Source organism: Culex pipiens, chromosome 1 (assembly GCF_016801865.2).
Source record: "Culex pipiens pallens isolate TS chromosome 1, TS_CPP_V2, whole genome shotgun sequence".
Taxonomy (NCBI): domain Eukaryota; kingdom Metazoa; phylum Arthropoda; class Insecta; order Diptera; family Culicidae; genus Culex; species Culex pipiens.
In genome coordinates this window covers 66,723,996-66,746,983 of record NC_068937.1, presented here as the reverse complement: position 1 = coordinate 66,746,983, position 22,988 = coordinate 66,723,996, and the positions used below count along the sequence as shown (strand labels likewise).

The 22,988-nt window shown below is 44.0% G+C and overlaps 1 protein-coding gene across 2 annotated transcripts in view; it reads right to left on the bottom strand.

Annotated features, from left to right (window-relative positions):
* Positions 1–2,042: 2,042 nt before the first annotated feature.
* Positions 2,043–22,988, bottom strand: part of LOC128092601 (uncharacterized) — a 59,993-nt gene continuing 39,047 nt past the window's right edge. Inside the window, exons 2-3 of one of the 2 annotated variants that reach the window (XM_052706799.1) lie at positions 4,353–4,535; positions 2,043–4,267 (exon numbers count right to left, since the gene is read on the bottom strand). In XM_052706799.1, coding sequence (XP_052562759.1) covers positions 2,180–2,506 — 327 coding nt within the window. In that variant the 5' untranslated portion in view covers positions 2,507–4,267; positions 4,353–4,535 and the 3' untranslated portion in view covers positions 2,043–2,179. Of the gene's footprint in view, positions 4,536–22,988 lie in introns of both variants that reach the window. The other variant, XM_052706798.1, reaches the window with a different exon arrangement.

The window sequence follows — 22,988 nt, the reverse complement described above, 5'->3', positions numbered from 1 at the left end:
GTACAGCTACTTGTCCGGACAAGCCTCCTCGAAATACCAATTGACGCAACTTACGTCTTGGAAACCTTCCTCTTGAATGTAATCATGTCCAACGGTTTCGCATCAGGGTCAATACAAATCTGTCGGTAAAAACCGGATCTTAACATTACTCCGGATCATTTGTCGGCGGATGCCTCCTGCGCCTAAAACGTGGCCACTGGTGGCTGACCCGATTCAAGACGCCTGCAATAGATTTTATAAAAAAATAACACTATAGAAAAGCATTTTTTTAAATTGTTCGAAATGTGTAGTGTTTCCGAACAAACCCGGAAACGTCACATCAAACCCTAGGCCCCCACCAGAAACTCCGCAATCCTTTCATTTACCGACATTCGTTTCAACCGCTTCAACACCTCCGAATCGACCACAGACACCATCACCAAAACCCTCACGACATTATCGCGACCGCCGGAACTGGTTTAGTTCAATATTTCCCCCTCATTTTTCTAAAAAAATCGGATTGTTTCGAGCGTACCACGAAAAAATAACGAAGCCGACGAAATTTTGTTATGAAGTTTGACAGTTCGAAGTTTTAGTTGCGTTGCTAGCGCGTTGCCATGTTTGGTAACTCGCTTCCAACCGGGGCGTTACGTTTTAGTTTAGCAACGCATTTGGCAACGACCGGTGTGGGAGCAAAGTTACTAACACGCGTTACGAAACCTTAAAACCTGCCTAATACTCACGCTGGTAAGGTTGCTCTTAGGTAGAAAGCAGAGTCTCGGCCCGAAACTTCAAACACGAACAAAAGCAGCGAACCGAAGATTGGCAAAGACGTTTTGGAATTTTAACAGTTTGGAACGCATGAATTGCCCCATCCAATCAACACATCCACGACATCCGCCTGCTCCAGGACGATTACCTTCTTGACTGCGATGATCTTCCTTCGGTCTACCTTCACCGCAGGTCACACCGGCTCCTTGCCCGTGTTCTGCTCCACTCGCTCGCATCTTCGGAATCTCTGTTCTCAACTTCTCCTTGATCTTCGTTGCTGCAGGGACGCAGACTTCCAAAACCGTTTCTGCCGCTCCGCCATCCGGCTTCCGCGCAGAACCAGCAGTCTTCTTCCTCGATACGTCAGGCTGCTCCTCGATCTCCGACAACGCAACAGGGACGCAGTCAGCTGCACTCAAGGCGAAGCCCGTGTACGCCTTCTTGTCCTGCTTCGGTTCTCGCTTGCTTCGACCTCGTTGTGGTTTGGTTTTCTCCGCTTCGTCGCTTCCGCCCTCGCAGCATCCCTCCGGATCTTCGGGCACGCGACCTGGTCCACGTTCGTGTAGAACCAGCAGGTACAGCCTCCCCGACTGCTTTCCGATCGCCACAGTTCTCTCCTCCTGCTTGATGCTCACTGTTCCCGAACTGAACACCACCTTCAGTCCGCGCTCGTCCAGTTTCCGAACCGACAACATGTTCGCGCTGGCTTCCGGGATGTACAGAACGTCCTTCAGCGCGATCGGGATCGTCTTTCCGTCCACGGCTGAGGTCAGACGGATCACGCCACGATGCTCAGCAACGATCGACTTCCCCTTCTTGGCAACGGCGATTGTCACCGGGTTCTTCAGCGGCACGAGCTCCTCGAACAACTCACGATCCTTGGCGATGTGTTCCGATGAACCAGAGTCCACGATCCAGCTCACCTCCCGCAGCTCCGGAAGCTTCTCCACGCCGACGAAGCACACCTCGTCGTCACTCGACCCGTAGCGTGCGCTCGCTTTCGTCGCGTCGGACTTCTTCTCCGGACAGTCTGCAGCTTTATGGCCCTCTTTTCCGCAAACGAAGCACTTGAACGCCTTCTTCTTTTTCTGCTGTTGCGACTTCAGCGCACTCGTTCCCGAGAAAGCCGCTTCCCCCGTCTTCACACCGACCGATTCGCTGGAGTTCTTCCTCGTCTCCTCGTCGAGCAAACGGCACTTGACGAATTCCAGCGATAAATCTCGCTCTGGAACCGTCTGAATGCTCGTCACCACCATCTCGAACCTCGGATTCACCGTCAACAGCAGGTGACATGGTCGCTCCAGTAGACTTCAACTCACGAATGATCCGGTCAAACTTCATGAAGTGCTCCCGTAGAGTGTCGCCCCCCCTGGAGCAGCAGAATCAGCTCCTGCTTCAGGTGCAAACGTTTCGCCAAACTTTGCCGCTCTTACATCGCAGCCAGGGCCAGCCAAATCTCCCTCGGCGTCGACTTGTCCTGGACCTGCTCGACGTGGTCGTCATCCAGCCGCGAAAGCAGAAACGACCGGCACCGTTTCTCCTTCTTCTTCCTCTTCTCCGCCGCCTTCAACTTTACCTCCTTCTGCGCCGCCGTGTCCTCCTCCTTCACCTTCAGCTCCTCCACTTCCGCCGCCTCCTGCTGGATGCATTCTTCCAGCTCGTGCTCGTCCAGCACGGCCAGCATCCGGCACTTCCACGACCGGTAGTTCGAGCCAACGAAGAGTGGCACCCCCGCAACAACGCCGTTGGTCTTCATCCTCAATCCGTTCCACCAACTTCCGAACTTCACTCACTAAAACGCCGCGAAAACAACTTTTCGGTACTCGCGCAACCTGGGCTCATAACCTGATGAGCAGAGTGGCAGGTTGGTCGGATTTGTTGGAGACTTTATTGAACCGCGTGCTTTTGTAACGGATGACGCAACACATTTGCTGTTGTTGTTTTGCAGCTCAAACAGCTGCGCGTGAGGTCGACAGGGGGTTCGGCCGACTAGGTCGACTCGATGACGACTACAGGGTTGTTCATCTCAACAGTTGTCTTCTTATTTCAAAATTTGCAAACTTACGAACCCAATCCTGCAAAAATCTGATTGTAAAATAGGCAAATTTTGTTGTAAATCGATTAGTAGACAGTACTTTAGGAGGGGATGAATTAAAAATTATATCGATAGTTTAGAAAATACTAAAATATCTGTGACAAAAATCTTCTAATCTAATCTAATCTTATCAGACCCTAGCGCAGCCAATCTTTCGAAGGGATCCTGGAGAGTGCCTTAGGTTAGATGACGCCTAGCACTCTTCTTGTCATTTATTAACGTTTGTAGTGCGCCATTGCATTAGAATGCATTGAAACATTACAAGCGTTAAAGCGGCCAGGCCAACTGCGTAAAGCCGTATCGCAGAGATGATTCGTAATTGGGTTGAGTTTGAGCACTGAGTGTTCGAACAACAACACAATTCTGAATCGACAGGGGAGGAAGAAGCGTGGGGACACACCACCATACGCTCCGAGATTTTGGTTGTACTGGACACTATTGCCGTGGTTATAGCGCCACAACTCGCTCTCTGTAACAGTATTCCTAATTCCAGTTCAAGCTCACCAAGTCGACATGGCCTAGTGGCTAGCATTTTTGCTTACCAATTCAAAGGACGGAGAATTGAACCCCGCCTCGAGCGACTTTGATTTTTCGTTCATATTCATCATTTCAAATTTATGTGTTCTAAACTTTCTCGTTGGGAGCAGATGGGAATCGAACCCAGAACCATTCGCTTACTAAGCGAACACCGTAACCAGTCAGCCACGGCCGCTCCCAAATATCTGTGACAAAAATCTTGGTACAAAAACTCTGGTTGATGTGCACCGTTAAATTGAAAAATAATAATAAAACAAATTTAACGAAACTTTGTCTGTTTTGTAAGACTTAATGTCATTGCACAATGGTTAGAGGTTTTTTTTACAAAAAAAGTAAATTTTACGGTTCGTCCACAAACAATCTCATGTTTGTAAACAAACGACACCATATTGCCAATGTTGTTCGTTAGCTCATATCCAGCCATCTCCAGGGCCCTGGTAGAAAGCCATTGGCGTCGCCAGCATTGAAAACTTTGAAAACGATATAAACGATGAAAAGCATAGAAAGCTCCCATCCAGGTTTTTAAACGAAGATGGCGTTCGAATGGTGAACATCCGAAATGTCAAAATCGCGCAGTAGCACCAACATTAGAAAACAAATGTGGCTGTCATGTCATGGCACACTTTTTTCGGAATATTGGTACCACTGCTTGATTTTGACATTTCGGACGTTAACCATTCGAACGCCATCTTAAAAAAAAACTTACGACCAACTTACCAGCATTCTCGCGCCAGTATTCGAAGCTCAACTTGACAACTTTTCGCCTTGGCGACGAAGCGTCAAAAATCGATGCAGTGTGATTTTTTCCGATGAAAATTCATGCTGAATCGTAATATTTACGAAGATGAAAATGACGTCCAGCCATAAAGTAATACCTATACCTTTCTTTAGTAAGAAAGGCAAAAAAGTAAATCGATCTAAAAATCGATCGGGATTGCCGATAGATGTCAAATTTGTTTCAGATGCTCACCCAAGTAACCAATCAGCACTAAAAGTAGTAATTGTTCAGCACTAACAGCGCTTTTCATGCAGTGAATAATAGCTGAAATGTTTTGGAAATTGCTGGAAAAGCGCTTTTACAGCAGATTTACAGCTGAGTTTGGACTTTATATTTCTGTTTTAGAGCTGAGCCCCTACTGTTCTTGATCCGGCCCTGCAAAACGTCAAAGAAAAATAAAAGATGCAAAAATGTTGTTATCTCTTTCTCTCTCGTCCTCCTGCCCCAGTTCTATTTTCGGTTGATGGTTTACTTCTTTACCGACACTGCTTGATGTGAGGAAAGGGCTGAGAGGGGGGAACAATTTATTTGTTGAAATGCTTGGTGTTGGAGGCTGGATGCCAGGAACGGGTTGTTGAGAATTTCGTTGATCAAACCATGCACGCTTGCCGTCACGCCTAAATAAGTGGTGAGATCCGGGCGCAGTTTCAGTAGTATATGTAAGTTGCATTGGAACTGGAATGTGCTAACTTTTTCTTCAGACTAAATCATCATAAAAAGGAAGCCAAACGACGGTTTTGAACAGATTAATCAACGGTGTGTTTGCAACCCCGGAACAGCATGTCCAACTCTCAACGGAGAACCATTTTCAAAATTATCAATTGAAAGCAATCACTCCTTGGGAAATTGTGGTTCTTACGGTAAACACCGGCAATTGCCGTTTGCATTTGAAATCAAACTGGCCCCAAAAATGCCAACCTCCATCCTCTATAGAATTTGTCCAGCAAAAGTGATTGTTCCCCTTCTGTGATGTTACACCTTGGTTACACCGCAATATCACATAAACAGCTTGAACATAAAATTAATCATGCAAAATATCAAAATTAAATTCAATCTCAGCTGCAACCGACAGCCGTTCCGTTTTTTCCTCAGCTGGTTGGTTTTCGTTAGGGGTGAGCGAGCCAGAGATATTTTGTTTTGGTTTTCATCATTCTTTCTCTTTCACATCTCAACTGTGTTGCCAGTTTAATGGGATAAAATTAGGCAGTGTAGCTGGTAGCAGCATTAAATAAGCTGCATTTCAGCATATGCTAGAGCAGTTGCTTCAGAGCTAATTTGCTCTAAGATTAGCTGTTTTAATGCAGATTAGCTGTGGAATGCTGGATTACAGCCTAATAATGATTTCTATTAGTGCAGGATGGTTACTTGGGCACTCATGGTCTGTACTATGAATGTAGAATGAAATATGTAGCTCCGTGAATCATTTTTCAAAAAAATGAGTCAATATGGAAGTTATAGATGTAACCGGGTTGAAGATATCTTCATATATATACACTGAAGATCAGAATTACACCAAAAAGTGTTGAATCCAACCATTTTCGCACAAGACCACGCTTCAACCATCGCGCCGTGTAAACAGCCCGGAACACATTGGCTGGATTCTGGCCAAAAACGCATCGAATGTGTAACTTTTGTTTTGGTGGTGGCCAGGGTAGGCAAATGGCAAAAAACCATCGCGAAGCCCTCGTTTGATTTATTACCTTCCAGTTACAGAATTCACTATAATGATGTATGAAGCAATTGTAGATTTTGTACAAACGAACAATTTTGTAGAACATTGTTTTGTTCCAAAGTGAATGCTGTTGACACTAGAGCGTAAACAATGTCTAAAAATGCCTCCATCGGCGTCCCTCACTCGCGATGGTGAGGGGATTTTTGTTTACGCTCTAATGTCAACAGCATTCAGTTTAGAACAAAACAATGTTCTACAAAGTTGTTCATTAGTAAAATATCTACAAGTGCTCCATACATGATTATAGTAAATTCCTTAACTGGAAGAAAATAAATTTAAAAAGCTTTTTGGAGGCCCATCGGCAAATACCTTCCCTGGTGGTGGCCACCTGGTGGCAAAAATAGGAAGCTTTCGAATAGAGGGAATATTGTGCTGCCTTGTAGTCATTCTTGTTTTCCTTAGTAAATTTAAATTAAACTACAATTTTTGAAGTTTTTATTTTAAAAAAAGTTATAAATTCACATCAACATAACTAATTTACATGCGCTCGAAATGCGGGTTTTCACCGTTTCCCCGTCACAGTTGGTGTTCTTCAGTAGATCCTTCCTCTCGCTAATGTCCGCAATCTGCCGAATGTTGTGGTTCGCTGACAGGTTCAACGATTTGAATGTAATAGGGCCAAATGTCCTTCGTAGATTCTGGTCACAGCCGCCGCGTTTGCGGCCGTCATGCGAAGACATTCGCGGATCGACTCGAGTTGGTGCATTTTAGGTTCTGGAAAAAAACACATTTAGAAGATTCGATAAGAATTGTAATTAGAATCAGACTTAATCATACTTACTTAATCGCCATCTGGCAAACCATCGTCTCCTTGGCGTCCCGCTCGCTCATGAAGCCTTCGTTCAGCGTGCCGCAGTCCTGCAGCTATTGAATCAAGCGCCGATAAACGTCCGCCTTCTCTTCGGTGAGCTTCTCGATTTCCGTCACGAGTTTGGATCGTTCTTCGCCCAGCAGTTTCAGCTCGTTCTGCGCCTGGACCATTTGGGTCTCGACTTCGTCCTTTTCGGACACGACCTGCTCAAAGTCGGCCACCTTCTCCTCGAGCTGCTGCTGGAACATCTTGATCCGGTCGAGTTCCTCTGTGAGCTTGGCGATTTTGTGATCCTTGGCCGCGATGGTTGCTTGCTCTCCTCTCCAACCCCCTAACTCCTCCAACTTTCTAACCTCATAATTCTTCCGAGCCAGCTTCCCGAGCAACTTCCCGCACTACTCCCCGTCAACCCGCTTGCACTCCGCCTCCAGCCAGCACTTTTCCTCGCGCAACGTGTCCCGATCTTACCGCCACCGACTCGGTCAGCTCCTCAACCTGCTCGGTCAGGCTGTCCCGCTTCAACTTGAGCGCTTCGTGGGCGGTCAGCAGCTCTTCCTGCTCGTCCGTCATCAGGGTGACTTCCTGCGTTACCGCGCCGAGTTGGGCGTTGAGGCTGGTGAGTCGCACTTTTCCTGCTCGCGGTCGAGCGACTCGAGGCGAACGAGGAGCTGCGCTGTCGGGTTGCGGTCAGGGCTTCTGCGAGTTCCTGGAACTTCTGCTCAAGCTGCTTCTTGTCGGAGCAGAGTCGGGAGACGGTTGTGGATTGCGTGTTGAGTTCTTCCAGGGTTTCCTGGAGTCCCTGCTGGACACGATCGCAATCGGCTTCCACCGCGATCAAGTTGGAGCGGATCGCTTCGAGCTGCTGCTCGACTTCGACGTTGGCTTGGGAAGTCTTGGCGGTAAGCTGCTTCTGGGCTTGCTGCACTTGATCTCCAGCTCGGTACGTTCACTGTTCAGCCTTCTCCGTAAGTTGCGACTCGAGCAGCGATCGCCCAGCTTCCTTCACGCTGATCTCCTCCTTAAGCTGCTCCATCAACTTGATCGTAGCTGTTCCTTCTTCTCCACTCCCGCAGCTTCCAAATCCTCACTCAGCTGCTCAACGACCTGCTCTCTAGCTTCAATCGATCCGCAGCGTCGCTCAGCTCCTCCTAGAACGCGATCTTCTCCGATCGCAATCCTTCAACCACCTCTTTCAGCATACTCTCGCTAACCTCAAGTGACTCCGTCCGCTGCTTCGCCGCCTCCAACTCCCGCCGCAGCTCTTCAACGGTATCCTCGAGCGAACTCTTCTCCTACCTCAATTTACACTGCACAGCAGGTCGGCGATCTGATCGAGTTTGGCGGTCAGGCCGATGTTCTTGGACTTGTAACGTCGATCGAGCGAGGCGATCTTGTCCTAGAGGACGTTCATGCCGGCGAGGAGGGCGTTGTTACAGTTGGTGAGCAGTTGCTGCTGGACGCCGGTCTCGATGTGGGAGGTACTCTTGGTTTGGGACTCGACTAGGACGTTGCTCGAGGGTGATCTTGAGCTGGTCCAGTTGGTTCTTCTCCTCGTTCGTTTGCGCGTGATCGTTGGAAATGTCGGCGATCTTCGCGCTGACTTGGTCCAGATCTTCGTCACGATCCGCTTCGTGCTATCCGCCGACGCTTTCTTTCAGGCTTCTTGAGGGCGAGTCCGCGACAAACTGCTAGGGCTCGAGTCCGAGTTGGACGAATCGAAACCGCTGCTGCTGGACGAAAAGCGACGGCGCAAAATGGGCACCTAGCGCACCGGAAGGAGTCACTGGAATTGGGTCAAAAACAGGATTTTATTTCGTTCCATTCTTTTGGTCGAAAAAGACTTACATTCTTCACCACCGTCAGCACAGCCTATTCGTTCGTATCAGTGGTCAGTGGCCCACGGATGGTTCGAAGGGCTGCGTACGCCGGATCTGGTGTTTCTTCAAAACCTTGCAAAAGACGAACAGAAAAAAATTGATGGCTAAAAACTGACCTCGGAAAATGCCCTTTTTGCCCATTACATCCGGCTGCCCAACGGAACAAAAGGCACCGCCGTGTGCCCCAAACCTCCGTGAAGGAACTTACCACGTTTGTATACAAGTTTTGCTAGAAAAATTAGAAATAAAATCACTAACATTTCGCTGACAAAATAAACCGCATTTTTTCAGCTCACTTTATGTCAAAGTCCCAGGCTGGTGGCGACACCCAACGGCAACTTTGTTGAAGCAGGCAAAAGAAAATTTTACACATTGGATGGCTTTTTGAGCAAAAACCAGCACAATGTGTAGAATCGACACATCGATTTCAAAACAACGCGGCGTACACATTCAGTGTGTCGGATCGACACATTTTGGGCGTAATTTTAATCTTCAGTGTATATATATATACAGTAGGGTGCCCAGAATATGGCACTTTTTTTCAAGCGATTTAAAAAAGTCATTTTTGTATGAAAAACATTTTTTTAACCAACTTTAGGCTCGGGTATCAATGAGTTAATCTCATCCAATTTCGCTCAAAATTTACACAGATGCTTAAAATAACCCAATAATCCGTTTTCCGCTTGTGGAGCAGGGGTTTATTTTTTCTGGGCACCCTAATATACAGCAATTACATTTGAAAAGAGCCTAAACCGAAAAAAAAGTTCTCCGATCGGGCTCAATTTTTTTCTGGGGGTTTCTTGGCCAAAATAATTAGACCTTTATTTTTTTATTTGGCCATTAGGGTGACCTACATCGTGCTAGGGTGGATAAAAAAATTGGCATTTTCAAAACGCCATTTTAAGTTTTCATGCGACTTTTTCAAATGGTAAGCTAAATTTTTGAAACTTTTTACTATTTTTCCCAAATAGCCAAACTCATCACCTTACTTTTGCGTCTAAGACAGCTAAAATCGGATGAAATGGCGCGGAGATATGATTTTTCGAAAAAAGAGGTTTTTGTAAAAAATGATGAAAATGGCCATTTTTCAGACCACCCTAACATGGCGTAGGTCACCCTAATGGGCAAACAAAAAAATACGGGTCTAATTATTTTGGCCAAGGAACCCCCAGAAAAATTTTGCCGGGGGTCATTTGCAGGAGAACTTGTTCCAAGTTGGATGAACAGAAATGGCAGCTTTGGGAACTTAAACATTTTACAACTGAAATGCTCAATGGAAGGGGAAACCCTACCAAAAGACCCTTTTCTCATAAGCCGATGCATCGAAGCTCACCTTAACGATAAGATTGAAGGTGGTTTCCCCGAACAAGGGGGCATCACATACGGACTGAAAGTAAGAAACGCAAAGCACGTTGATTCACACAAGAAAATGAAGCTTCTGTCTGATGGTCTGCACGGTGGAATACGTGACGCCATCACAATAACCGATCACCCTACTCTGAACTTCAGTAAGTGCACAGTGTTTTGTTCGGACGTCAACCATTATGATGATGCAAGACTGTTGAATGAGCTACAAGAACAAAAAGTAACAGCAATTCATCGCTTCACCAAATCTATCTATGGAGGAATACCTACACTTACCGGACTAATGGTACTGACTATCAGAGGCTGCACCATACCCGAAACTGTCAGTTTCGGTTTCATCAGGGCAAAAACAAAAACTTACTATCCCTCCCCTATGATGTGCTATCACTGCTTTGCTTCCGGCCATACCTCAAAACGATGCAAATCAACGGACCCAATCTGTGGTCGATGTTCCGAGGGACATAACCGACCCAAAGAAGATCCATGTACCAACCCGACTTTCTGCATCCGATGTCAGTCAACCACCTACGCCCTGTCCAACAGAAAGTGCCCATTCTACAAAGCAGAGGAAACAATACAACACATAAAAATCGACAACGACCTTTCGTATCAAGATGCCAAATTTATCTTCGAACAAGGAAACCAATCACCCGACCAACAGCAAACCACAAGCTTCGCCTCGGTGGTAATCGATGGGGGAACCCCCCCACAACAACAACAATCTCTAGATACTGTGCTGAACAAACTGGATCAAGTCTTAGAGGACTTGAAACAAAAAGATCAACGTATTGCAGACCTTACTGAAGAGAACAAAACCCTTCTAACCACCATAGCTGGTCTTCAGAAGACTATCGAAAAGCAGAACCAAACCATCAACAAAATGACGAACGCCGGAGCATAAACCTGAAACCTCCCAGCCCCTTGCACCTATCAAAAATCTTTCGGGTATTCAAGGCCAGAAGAATATTATCTCCAAGACCGAACTGAAAAGAATACAGAAACAACAACGTTTAGAGCAACAACAACAACGCCGTCTGCTGAACGCTTCGGCAGAAAGCGGACCCTCCCCCACGAACACGATCCAGCAATCTCTCACCTCTCCAGAAACCGAAAACAACCCCAAGCGGCAAAAAACAAATCGCCTGAGTTCATCAACGTTAATGCCTTATCAGAGAATGAGGCAGAAAACCAGATGGACCTACTCTAACTCACCATTTACACAACTCCAACTCGCCAGTCCTAAACTCTTTCCTTATATTTTTCCCCTTTCAATCCAAAGCTAATCCCACCTAAAACCATAAACAATTCCCACCAAGCCACATCCAGGACTGGCACGACCAACTCCTTTAGTACAAAAATCTCTACAAGATCCATAAAAACTTTTACCAACACAACAATGAATCCTGACCCAGTGGAACACGAACACGAACGCGCCCACCCGTGCGATCGCGGAGATCCTGTTCCCTTGGCAGGATCTTCGACCGGCAGCACCAACCATAGCAAGGAAAAAACAGCTCGACACACTACTGCGAATCCTGACCCAGTGGAACACCAGAATCGTCGGAGCGCCACCGGTGCGGTCGTCACAGCATACCCGGAACCGGTGGACAATCTCAGTCGATCTGGTGTAACTGGAAGAGGGACGGAAAAGGGACACGCTTCCCATACCCCTAGGTCCAGTCCACGGCAGCTGACAAAAACAGCATCAAACTATCAGCAGCAACAAACCCGCAACATCAAACATCCCAGTTCTGACGAACGCGAACGCGCCCACCCGTGCGATCGCGGAGATCCTGTTCCCTTGGCAGGATCTTCGACCGGCAGCACCAACCTTAGCAAGGAAAAAACAACTCGACACACTACTGCGAATCCTGACCCAGTGGAACACCAGAATCGTCGGAGCGCCACCGGTGCTGTCGTCACAGCATACCCGGAACCGGTGGACAATCTCAGTCGATCTGGTGTAACTGGAAGAGGGACGGAAAAGGGACACGCTTCCCATACCCCTAGGTCCAGTCCGCGGCAGCCGACAAAAACAGCATCAAACTACCAGCAGCAACAAACCCACAACATCAAACATCCCAGTTCTGACGAACGCGAATGCGCCCACCCGTGCGATCGCGGAGATCCTGTTCCCTTGGCAGGATCTTCGACCGGCAGCACCAACCATAGCAAGGAAAAAACAACTCGACACACTACTGCGAATCCTGACCCAGTGGAACACCAGAATCGTCGGAGCGCCACCGGTGCTGTCGTCACAGCATACCCGGAACCGGTGGACAATCTCAGTCGATCTGGTGTAACTGGAAGAGGGACGGAAAAGGGACACGCTTCCCATACCCCTAGGTCCAGTCCGCGGCAGCCGACAAAAACAGCATCAAACTACCAGCAGCAACAAACCCACAACATCAAACATCCCAGTTCTGACGAACGCGAACGCGCCCACCCGTGCGATCGCGGAGATCCTGTTCCCTTGGCAGGATTTTCGACCGGCAGAACCAACCATAGCAAGGAAAAAACAACTCGACACACTACTGCGAATCCTGACCCAGTGGAACACCAGAATGGTCGGAGCGCCACCGGTACGGTCGTCACAGCATACCCGGAACCGGTGGACAATCTCAGTCGATCTGGTGTAACTGGAAGAGGGACGGAAAAGGGAAACGCTTCCTATACCCCTAGGTCCAGTCCGCGGCAGCTGACAAAAACAGCATCAAACTACCAGCATCAACAAACCCACAACATCAAACATCCCAGTTCTGACGAACGCGAACGCGCCCACCCGTGCGATCGCGGAGATCCTGTTCCCTTGGCAGGATCTTCGACCGGCAGCATCAACCATAGCAAGGAAAAAACAACTCGACACACTATGCGAATCCTGACCCAGTGGAACACTAGAATCGTCGGAGCGCCACCGGTGCGGTCGTCACAGCATACCCGGAACCGGTGGACAATCTCAGTCGATCTGGTGTAACTGGAAGAGGGACGGAAAAGGGACACGCTTCCCATACCCCTAGGTCCAGCCCGAGTCAGCCGATAAGCTCAACCCCGAGAAGACAAACCAGTTCACTTAACCAACAAACCACTAACTTGACGCACCACTCCAGCGACAACACCCACCGAGCACAACCCTCATCCTACAATGGAACATTAACGGCCTCGCAAACAACCTAGGGGATCTTGAAATGCTGGTCCATAAGTACCAACCGCACGCAATAGCACTACAAGAACCGCGTAATTCAAACATTGCCTGGCTAAACCGCATATTTACTTGGAGGCAAATACAAATGGACCGTTAAACACAAAACCAACACATACCGGACTGTGGCCTTGGGTATTAAAAGCACAACCCCATCAGAACCCATTACTTTGGACACAAATCTTGCATTAGTCGCTGCTCGTCTAAAACTGCCAGTCCCGATTACAGTTGTGTGTGGCTACCTTCCTCACGGTCGCATTGAAAATCTGGAAAGTGAACTTGTCAACGTTTTGTCCGCCGTAAACGCACCTATAATCGCCTCTTTTGATGCCAATGCAAATCACCCAGCTTGGGGTAGCGCGCGCACATGTAATCGTGGTCGGTTACTTATGAACGCAATCGAAGCACAATAACTGCTGGTTTTGAACGATGGGAGAATAACCCGCACCTGCGGTGAGCACCATAGTGCTATCGACGTTACTCTTGCTAGCATGGAATTTGCACACCGCCTAGCCTGGAACGTACTGAATGATCCATTAGGAAGCGATCATCACCCTATTACAGTACGAATGGATCAACAACCCGTGAATATCACCAGACGCCGTCGGTGGAAATACGATCAAGCTGACTGGACTGAATTTGAACAATAAGTCGGACACGCGTGTCGCGTTTCACCACCAACCAACTTCGATGAACTAACGGAAGTAATCCTTCAAGCGGCAAACCAAACGATCCCACGAACAAGCGAGAAACCCGGGAAAAAAAGCCGTATACTGGTGGACAGACGAAACAAAAAAAGCTGTTAAAGCAAGGAGAAAAAAAAATAAGAACCATGAAACGAGCAAAAGAACACTATCAACCTGAAGATCAACAATTCAAAGATGCTGTCGAAGCATACCGTATTGAAAGGAACACATGCAGGAACATCATAAGGAAAGCCAAACGAGATAGTTGGACAGAGTTCATAGAAGGGATAAACTCGGAACAATCAGCATCCGACCTATGGAGCAGAATCAGGTCGCTCAATGGCTTAAAAAGGCACTCAGGCTTTACCCTTGAAATCAACAACTCACTTTCCCAAGACCCAAACGAGATCGGAGAAGCCTTGGCAAGCTACTTCTCTGTACTGTCCAGTCTAGCCAACTACGACCCACATTTCGTAGCAAGCAACAACGCATCAACAAACAGCTTACGCAACTTCATTGTTCCAAATACTTGCTTTGTACCCAACATCAACGACTGATTCCGCTTAGAGGAGCTCGACTACGCACTGAGCCGCTGCCAAGGAAAATCCGCCGGGCCAGATAACATAGGCTACCCGATGCTGAAGAAACTCCCAATCCTTGCCAAACTATGTCTACTGGACTCCATCAACCAAGTGTATATCTCGGGTCAACTACCTAGCAGATGGTCCGAGTCTTACGTAGTACCCATCCCTAAGCAAAACAACCCTGGCCTCAGCCCAAGCAGTTTCAGACCAATATCTTTGACGTGTTGCGCAAGCAAAGTTATGGAACGGATGATTAATCGTAGGCTTGTCAGATGGTTAGAAGACAGCGGCCTCCTTGGAAAACGGCAACATGGATTCCGACCAGGAAAAGGATCAAACACCTTGTAACAAAAAAGTCTCTCTTTCGAATAACAACCCCAACAATTGGCTATTTGCCCCACAACATCTTTATTTCGCGACCTTCATCGCAGCACATTTTTGTCCATTTCTCATGGCCTTCTCTTCCTCAACGTTTCACTGCACGTTTTCTACCCGCTCCTCGCCCCTTTCTCCACCTCTTCCATCACCGCTCCGCGGCCTCGTTTCTCCGCCTCTTCCATCACCGCTCCGCGGCCTCGTTTCTCCGCCTCTTCCATCACCGCTCCGCGGCCTCGTCGGGTCGGCCACGCGGCGACCGGTTTCTACTGCGCCACGCCGTCCAGGTGCAGTCGGGTTGCCCCGCGGCCACGTGTCGCGGCCTCCAGCCGCACGGCCAACTCCCGGGTTCGGTTGTAGCCGGAACCGGTTCCAGAAGAAAATCCGGCGCACTGAGTGGATCGCGGCAGCCGAAGATTCGGCGGCCTTCGCCGACTGCCTTTTTCTTGACCTCGCACCAACAAAGACGACCTGCGGGCCGGACGGTCCAAACTTTCCACTCGAACTCTACTTTTCGGCGACGATTCGCATAAACGCGTGTGGTTGCTTTCTTAGGCTGGAACCAACTGACCGAGTTGATCGGTCGACGTGCCGAACAACCAGCAACTCTCGCGATCCCGTCGTTCTCCTCTCTCGCTCACGGCCTACATTCGTGCGCTCTCTCGCCTTCTCTCGAACTGGCCGGAAACACCACGAACGTGTGGTCGTGTTTTTGCCTTGATCGCCGTTTGTGTGTGTGAGGGCGAGGAAATGCGGTGCGTTTAGTGGCCCAAAGAGGGGTTTAAATTAAGTTTAATACATTTTTTGTGGTTTCTACTCAAAATTTACAAACGAAATCTTCAAACGCTACAACCTACTTCGGACAACTGAACGACATCCTACAAAACGCCCGCGACGAAGGACTACACGCTGAGGTGGCAGCCTTGGACCTATCCAAAGCATAAAATAGAACCTGGACCCCTAGGGTCCTACAGAACCTGGTGGACTGGGGCCTAGGAGGAAACATTATCCACTTCCTGAAGGCTTTCCTCACAGACCAATCGTTCCGTGTCTCAATTGGGAACCACCTCTCTTCTGCTTTCCCAGAAGAAACCGGAGTACCACAAGGTTCAGTTATCGCGGTCACTCTTTTTCTTATCGCGATGACCGGCCTTGAATCAGTGCTGCCAAGAGGAATTACGCCTCTACTCTACGCCGATGATATACTCCTTGTTGCAACCGGACCGACCCAGAAAAGGCTACGCCGCCGCCTGCGTTCCGCGGTTATTGCCGTAGAAAGCTGGATCAAAAACATCGGTTTTGACCTGTCCCCATCCAAAAGCATTATTTGCCATTTCTGCAACAGCAAGCATCGAATAAACTTTGATCCCGTAGTAACTACCTCGGGTAACATCCCCGTCAAGAAGACCGTGAGAATTCTGGGGGTACGAGTAGACCGTAGTCTATGCTTCCGGGACCACTTCAAAGACGTCAAAGAAAACTGCAAAACTAGACTCAATATGATCAAAGCGATGGCTGGACCCCATCGAACCAACAACAGAAATGTACTACTCAAAGCAGCAGCTGCCATAGTCTGGAGTCATTTAACATATGGACTTGAACTCTTTGGTACCAACCTAGACAACGCCATTGATGCCCTCGGACCTCTCTACAACAAATCGATTCGAACCGCCTGTGGTCTCCTGCCTTCTACACCTGCTGACGCTGCCTGTGTCGAGGCGGGTCTCTTACCTTTCCGATATTACCTCACTGACATGTTGTGTCGTCGAGCCGTTGGACTGGACGAAAAGGCTGACGGAAGAACGAAGGTCTGCCTCCTCGAAGAGGGGAACAGAGCCTTCAGGAGCAAAACCCACCAGGTTCTCCCCCCAATAGCCAAAGTTCATTGGGTGGGAGCGAGGCAGTGGGACCTACGCGGACTAAAAATCGAAGCAAGAGTAAAAGAAAACTACGGAGCCGACGGACAGCAGAAAACCCGAACGACGAGAACTCACAATACTACAGTCAGCACATACGTAGACAACATCCTGAGAGAAACATACCCGTGTAGCGACCCTCAGTTAATCAGAATATAAATTTAGATTTTTAGTTCGACCAACAGGCAGAGACGCATCGAGCTCTACAGGCTCAATAAAAACTCTTTACCTGCTCTGTATGGTAGAACAGAGCTAAGCTCTGTATGCAGCGAACAGAGCCAGCTCTGTATGGGGAAAAATAATATTGAATTGCATATATCTCAAAAACGATAAGTTTTAGAAAGTTGACATGTTCTAGAAAGTTGCTGGTACCGAAAGGTTCTATATTATTGTCTCAGACGTCATTACAATTTGATTGATTTTAGTTGTGCAAAACAAGTAAAAACTATTTATTTTCTAAGATACAAGGTATAGAATATTTTTGTTTTCGACAAAGTTGCTTAACTACCAAAAATGAACAACTCTCTCGAAGAAACCAAAGCTTTATCTTCAATAGATACCGAAATAAAAAATAAAAACTATTTTTATAATAAATACTGCTTGCGACAAACACAAAGCGACCGCGTCGTAGGCACAGGTAATATGAAGCATGTTTGGTAGAGATCGTCTGAAGTGAAAACTAGTATAGCAGAGTGTCCATAGAGAGTTTTTATGTTAAATGCTCTCGTCTGGATGGTTGAAAGAAATTCCAGATACAATTATACAAATTTATAAAATTATATTCTTTTTATTGTACCGGTAAGTCATTAGTATTGGAAACAATAAAAATATTTTACAGCTATTTTTTATGTTTGTCTTGACAAAACAAATGTTCAACAAATTAAGATAAGAACTATTTTAAATATGCAAGTTAAAAAAATAAAAACTAAAGCTTCTTACAATTATTTAAATTTTTTCAATTAACATCTCAACAGAAAAAAGTTATATTTTTCTTATTTTTTTAAGCAAGATAACCATTAGAAAGTTTCAGTTAAAAAGCAAACCTAATTTTTTCTTTATTTCACAAGCAAGGAAATCAGTGAAGAGTTTTTTAGCTCTAAATGCTCTCTATGGAAATTGACCATTTTATTACCTGTATTCTAATTTTTTATAAATTTTTCTGGCAGAGGAAACAGTGAAGAGTTTTTAGCTCTAAATGCTCTCTATGGAAATTTGCCATTTTATTACCTGTATTCTAAATATTTTTTTTAATTTTTCTAGCACAGGAAAACAGTGAAGAGTTTTTAGCTCTAAATGCTCTCTATGGAAAATGGCAATTTGATTCATATTTCTGTTTTCCTTGCTTGACAATAAATTAAAGGAAATGTTTTTTTTAATTAAATTTCGATTGCTTTATAAAAATTGTAATAAAATGGTAATTTTCCAAAGAGAGTATTTAGAGCTAAAAACTCTTCACTGTTTTCCTCTGCTTGAAAAATTAAAAAAAATATTTAGAATACAGGTAATAAAATGGCAAATTTCCATAGAGAGCATTTAGAGCTAAAAACTCTTCACTGTTTTCCTCTGCTTGAAAAATAAAAAATATTTAGAATACAGGTAATAAAATGGCAAATTTTCATAGAGAGCATTTAGAGCTAAAAACTCTTCACTGTTTTCCTCTGCTTGAAAAATAAAAAAATATTTAGAATACAGGTAATAAAATGGCAAATTTCCATAGAGAGCATTTAGAGCTAAAAACTCTTCACTGTTTTCCTCTGCTTGAAAAATAAAAAATATTTAGAATACAGGTAATAAAATGGCAAATTTCCATAGAGAGCATTTAGAGCTAAAAACTCTTCACTGTTTCCTCTGCCAGAAAATTAAAAAAAAAAAAATAGAATACAGGTAATAAAATGGCCAATTTCCATAGAGAGCATTTAGAGCTAAAAAACTCTTCACTGATTTCCTTGCTTGTGAAATAAAGAAAAAATGAGGTTTGCTTTTTAATTGAAACTTTCTAATGGTTATCTTGCTTTAAAAAATAAGAAAAATATAACTTTTTTCTGTTGAGATGTTAATTGATTTTCTTTTTATAAAATTTAAATAATTGTAAGAAGCTTTAGTTTTTATTTTTTTAACTTGCATATTTAAAATAGTTCTTATCTTAATTTGTTGAACATTTGTTTTGTCAAGACAAACATAAAAAATAGCTGTAAAATATTTTTATTGTTTCCAATACTAATGACTTACCGGTACAATAAAAAGAATATAATTTTATAAATTTGTATAATTGTATCTGGAATTTCTTTCAACCATCCAGACGAGAGCATTTAACATAAAAACTCTCTATGGACACTCTGCTATACTAGTTTTCACTTCAGACGATCTCTACCAAACATGCTTCATATTACCTGTGCCTACGACGCGGTCGCTTTGTGTTTGTCGCAAGCAGTATTTATTATAAAAATAGTTTTTATTTTTTATTTCGGTATCTATTGAAGATAAAGCTTTGGTTTCTTCGAGAGAGTTGTTCATTTTTGGTAGTTAAGCAACTTTGTCGAAAACAAAAATATTCTATACCTTGTATCTTAGAAAATAAATAGTTTTTACTTGTTTTGCACAACTAAAATCAATCAAATTGTAATGACGTCTGAGACAATAATATAGAACCTTTCGGTACCAACAACTTTCTAGAACATGTCAACTTTCTAAAACTTATCGTTTTTGAGATATATGCAATTCAATATTATTTTTCCCCATACAGAGCTGGCTCTGTTCGCTGCATACAGAGCTTAGCTCTGTTCTACCATACAGAGCAGGTAAAGAGTTTTTATTGAGCCTGTAGAGCTCGATGCGTCTCTGCCAACAGGGAAGAATTTGTCAGAAGTACATTGGTCTTTACAATCAGACGAAGTGCAACATCTTCAGATGCACTCATTAACACATGTTGACACGAGTCAAGTGTCATATTTCTAGGAGCATGTAGGTTAAGACATAAATAAACTCAGTAGGAGGATGGAAGGAAAAGCACAAAGCGAAAACAGAAGGGTGAACTCTGCCAGGAACCCTGCTGAGAATTTTCGAGCAGAAAGATTTCAAGATCAACGCGGTGTAGTCAAAACGCACGTGGCTGAGCTACTCCCGTAGAGAAGCGTGGTAAACATATTGCGCATGCGTCTTGACTAAAAACGCTTCGGAGTATAAAAGCCTAAGTTAGATTTAGAATCAAGGGAGTTGAAATTGGGAGTTGAAGTTAGCAGTTAGCAGAAGAGAGTTGCAGTTAGGAGTTGGAGTGGATTATTCGGTGTAAGTGCTACGATGCACAGATGCAATTCTACTAAAATGCCACGGGGCATATCTTAGAAGCATAGTAAAATGTCCAGAAAACCAGCAAAGAAAAATGGGTAAGTTGTAATGTTTTACTATTTTTGTAATTAAATTGAAGTGGATAATTTGTTCATGGGCATTATTATTTTTTTATTAAATGTTATTTTGAAAAGTGAAACTGTTAAATTCTTTCAACATGGAAAATTTAAAGAAACTAGATGCTTATTTTGCTACGGAAAGGAATTTTCTTTCCAATAATATTCCTAATGAACAGGAAGACATTGTTTTAAAAATGAAAGAAGCAAAAGTGGCAGTTAATTCTTACAAAGATAAATTGATTGAGTTACGAGAGAGTTCAATTTTAATGAAACTGTTAAATCATTTCAGTTAACTCTTGAATGTTTTGCAAGTAAACTAAATCAAGAAGAGCGTTTGATAGATTTAAAATTGAATGTAATGGAGGATACCGAGTTTCCAATGGATTCTGCGATTAAGTGTATTCCAGATTTTTATGGTACATCAGAAGATTTAAATACTTAACCGGCTCTGTGGCTTAATGGTTACGGCTTCTGTCTCCCAAGCAGAAGGTTCAGGGATCAAATCCCGGTCGGTACCTTTGAAATTTGGAATCAGGAATTTGAATATGAATAAAAACTAAAATGAATCAGGTGGGATTCGAACTCACACCTTTGGATTGGGGGTCTGGGACGCTAAGCAGTCGGCCATCAGAAGGTTTGCACTTTAGCAGTGAATTGATCCGTAGTGTTGAAACATGTTATCTCTTCTTCTCATATTATTAAATACGCGCTGATCCCTGATTTGCCTGAGGGGATTGGAAGTCTAAATATAGATCGAGTTTCCTTCAGATGCTTGCTTCTATGTTCAGGCGGGGCCGAACAATGCCCAGCGACCTCGGAATTGGACCGCAAGGAGCTCTGTCATTCTGAAATGGGTCGTTGGAAGCAGCGCGAGGGCTATCACCACCTAATACCCGGGACTGAGATAAGCTGTATCAGCATTCGGCATGTACACAGTCTGATACAAATTATACTTTCCCATAATTTCGCTACCGGTTAGCGGGTATTGGATTGGACCACACACACACACACACATCAGAAGATTTAAATACTTTCCTTGATCAAATTAATTATTTTTATAATAAAATTCCAAAAGGAGTTTCTCTTACACCTTTGATTAATGTAATACAACTGAAATTAAAAGGTAAAGCTAAACCATTTACTAAAACTATTTTAAAACTTACTTGGGAAGAAATTGAAAAGAATTTGAACACGAACATGAAACCTTTAAAGCATACAAGAATAGGGCACTAGAAATTCTATTCGATTTAGAAATCGATAAAAATGTTGATAACTTTGCAATGAAGAAGAATTCATTTCATTGCGGGACTGAAGAATACTTACTTGCAACAAACTGCAAGAAATTTAACAATACAAAACTTTAGAGATTTTTTGAGTATTCTTGAAGAAAAACGAATAAGTAATGAGGAATTTGAAAATTTGTACAAAGACAAACAAAGAATAAATTCACAAAACTTTAAAAATGAATATTCAAATAAAAACCAAGACGTGAATGATAAACGTAACTTTTCAACCCATCAAAATCGATTGAATAACTATCAAAATCAATATAACTACTCAAACAAAAGATATTATCAAAACCGATTCAGGAATAATTTTAAACAATTTTATACACAGCAAAAAACTGAATGATGGGGTTTTCGATCATTTTGGCGTCCGAAACACCCGACAAAATGCGAATCAATATAACAGACGCTACAATTATCGTGCTCCTAAGTATTATAGAAAACGTAACAATATTTTTCGTAATAATTTTAGTTTGACTTCTCAGAGAGAATTCTACAATCCTCCTCATGAAGTACTAAGAATAATTTTAACTCCTTATCTTCAATTTAGATTAAGAATTTCATCTAAACAAAATCCATTTCATTCTATTTACTATTTACTTGACACAGGTGCTAGTGTCAATGTAATAAGTAGTATTATTTTGAATCAAATAGGTTACACTCATGTTAATTTTAAGGATAAAATTACATTAACAGGCATTGGAAATACATTAACTGAAACGATAGGATCGGTGGTTATTGATTTATTAATCGGTAAAACAATTTATAACACAAAATTCTATGTTATGAAGAATTTATCTGTGCCTGGTATAATTGGTGCAGAATTTTTAAAAAAGCACACTCTCTTCATCGATAAAAACTTGAAGTTCATTGTTTTACAAAAGCCAAAAATATATTATAAATCGAATAATGTTGAATCAAATCAAATCTATAAGAAAAATAATTATGAAAATAATGAATCAAACGCTATTCATTATCAAAATGATACCAGTAGTTTTCAAAATAGCATAGCATAGCATTGTAGCTGCTACTTCGTTATTGACCAGGACCCCCAATCATTGCTCCGTGGACCACAGATGAAAAGTAGGAACCAATCATCACCCCTTCGCAATTTTCAAAGGTCCCTATCGTGCTGATCAATACCGACGCCGGCCACGACCAGTGGTAAGACACGGGGAAGTGGATGGGAATGTTAGTCCGATACTTGAGTGATGGGACCGCCAAATCGACTGCGTCTCCGACAAAGTATCACATGAGTTTTGAGGGGTTAGTAAGATGGGTATGAGGTCAGGATTCACTGTGGTAGGTGATGCGACCATAAGCAATTTGTTTATCGGTTGAATTTTTAAAATCTTAGGCAGCCGGCTGCGGAAAGATACAATGTTTATTATTTAGAAACTTTTTAATCGAACGCGTGCCTTCCGAGCATTGGTGCTGTGGGAAGGACTTTTGATTTGCGAAAACAAATTTAATATTAAATGAAAAAATATAAAAATAAAAATATGTAAATTGAGTGGCAAACTCGACGGTAAACGTGGCAAACCAAACTTTGGACGAAAACGAACCCGAATAACTTTTCGGCCCGACAATCAT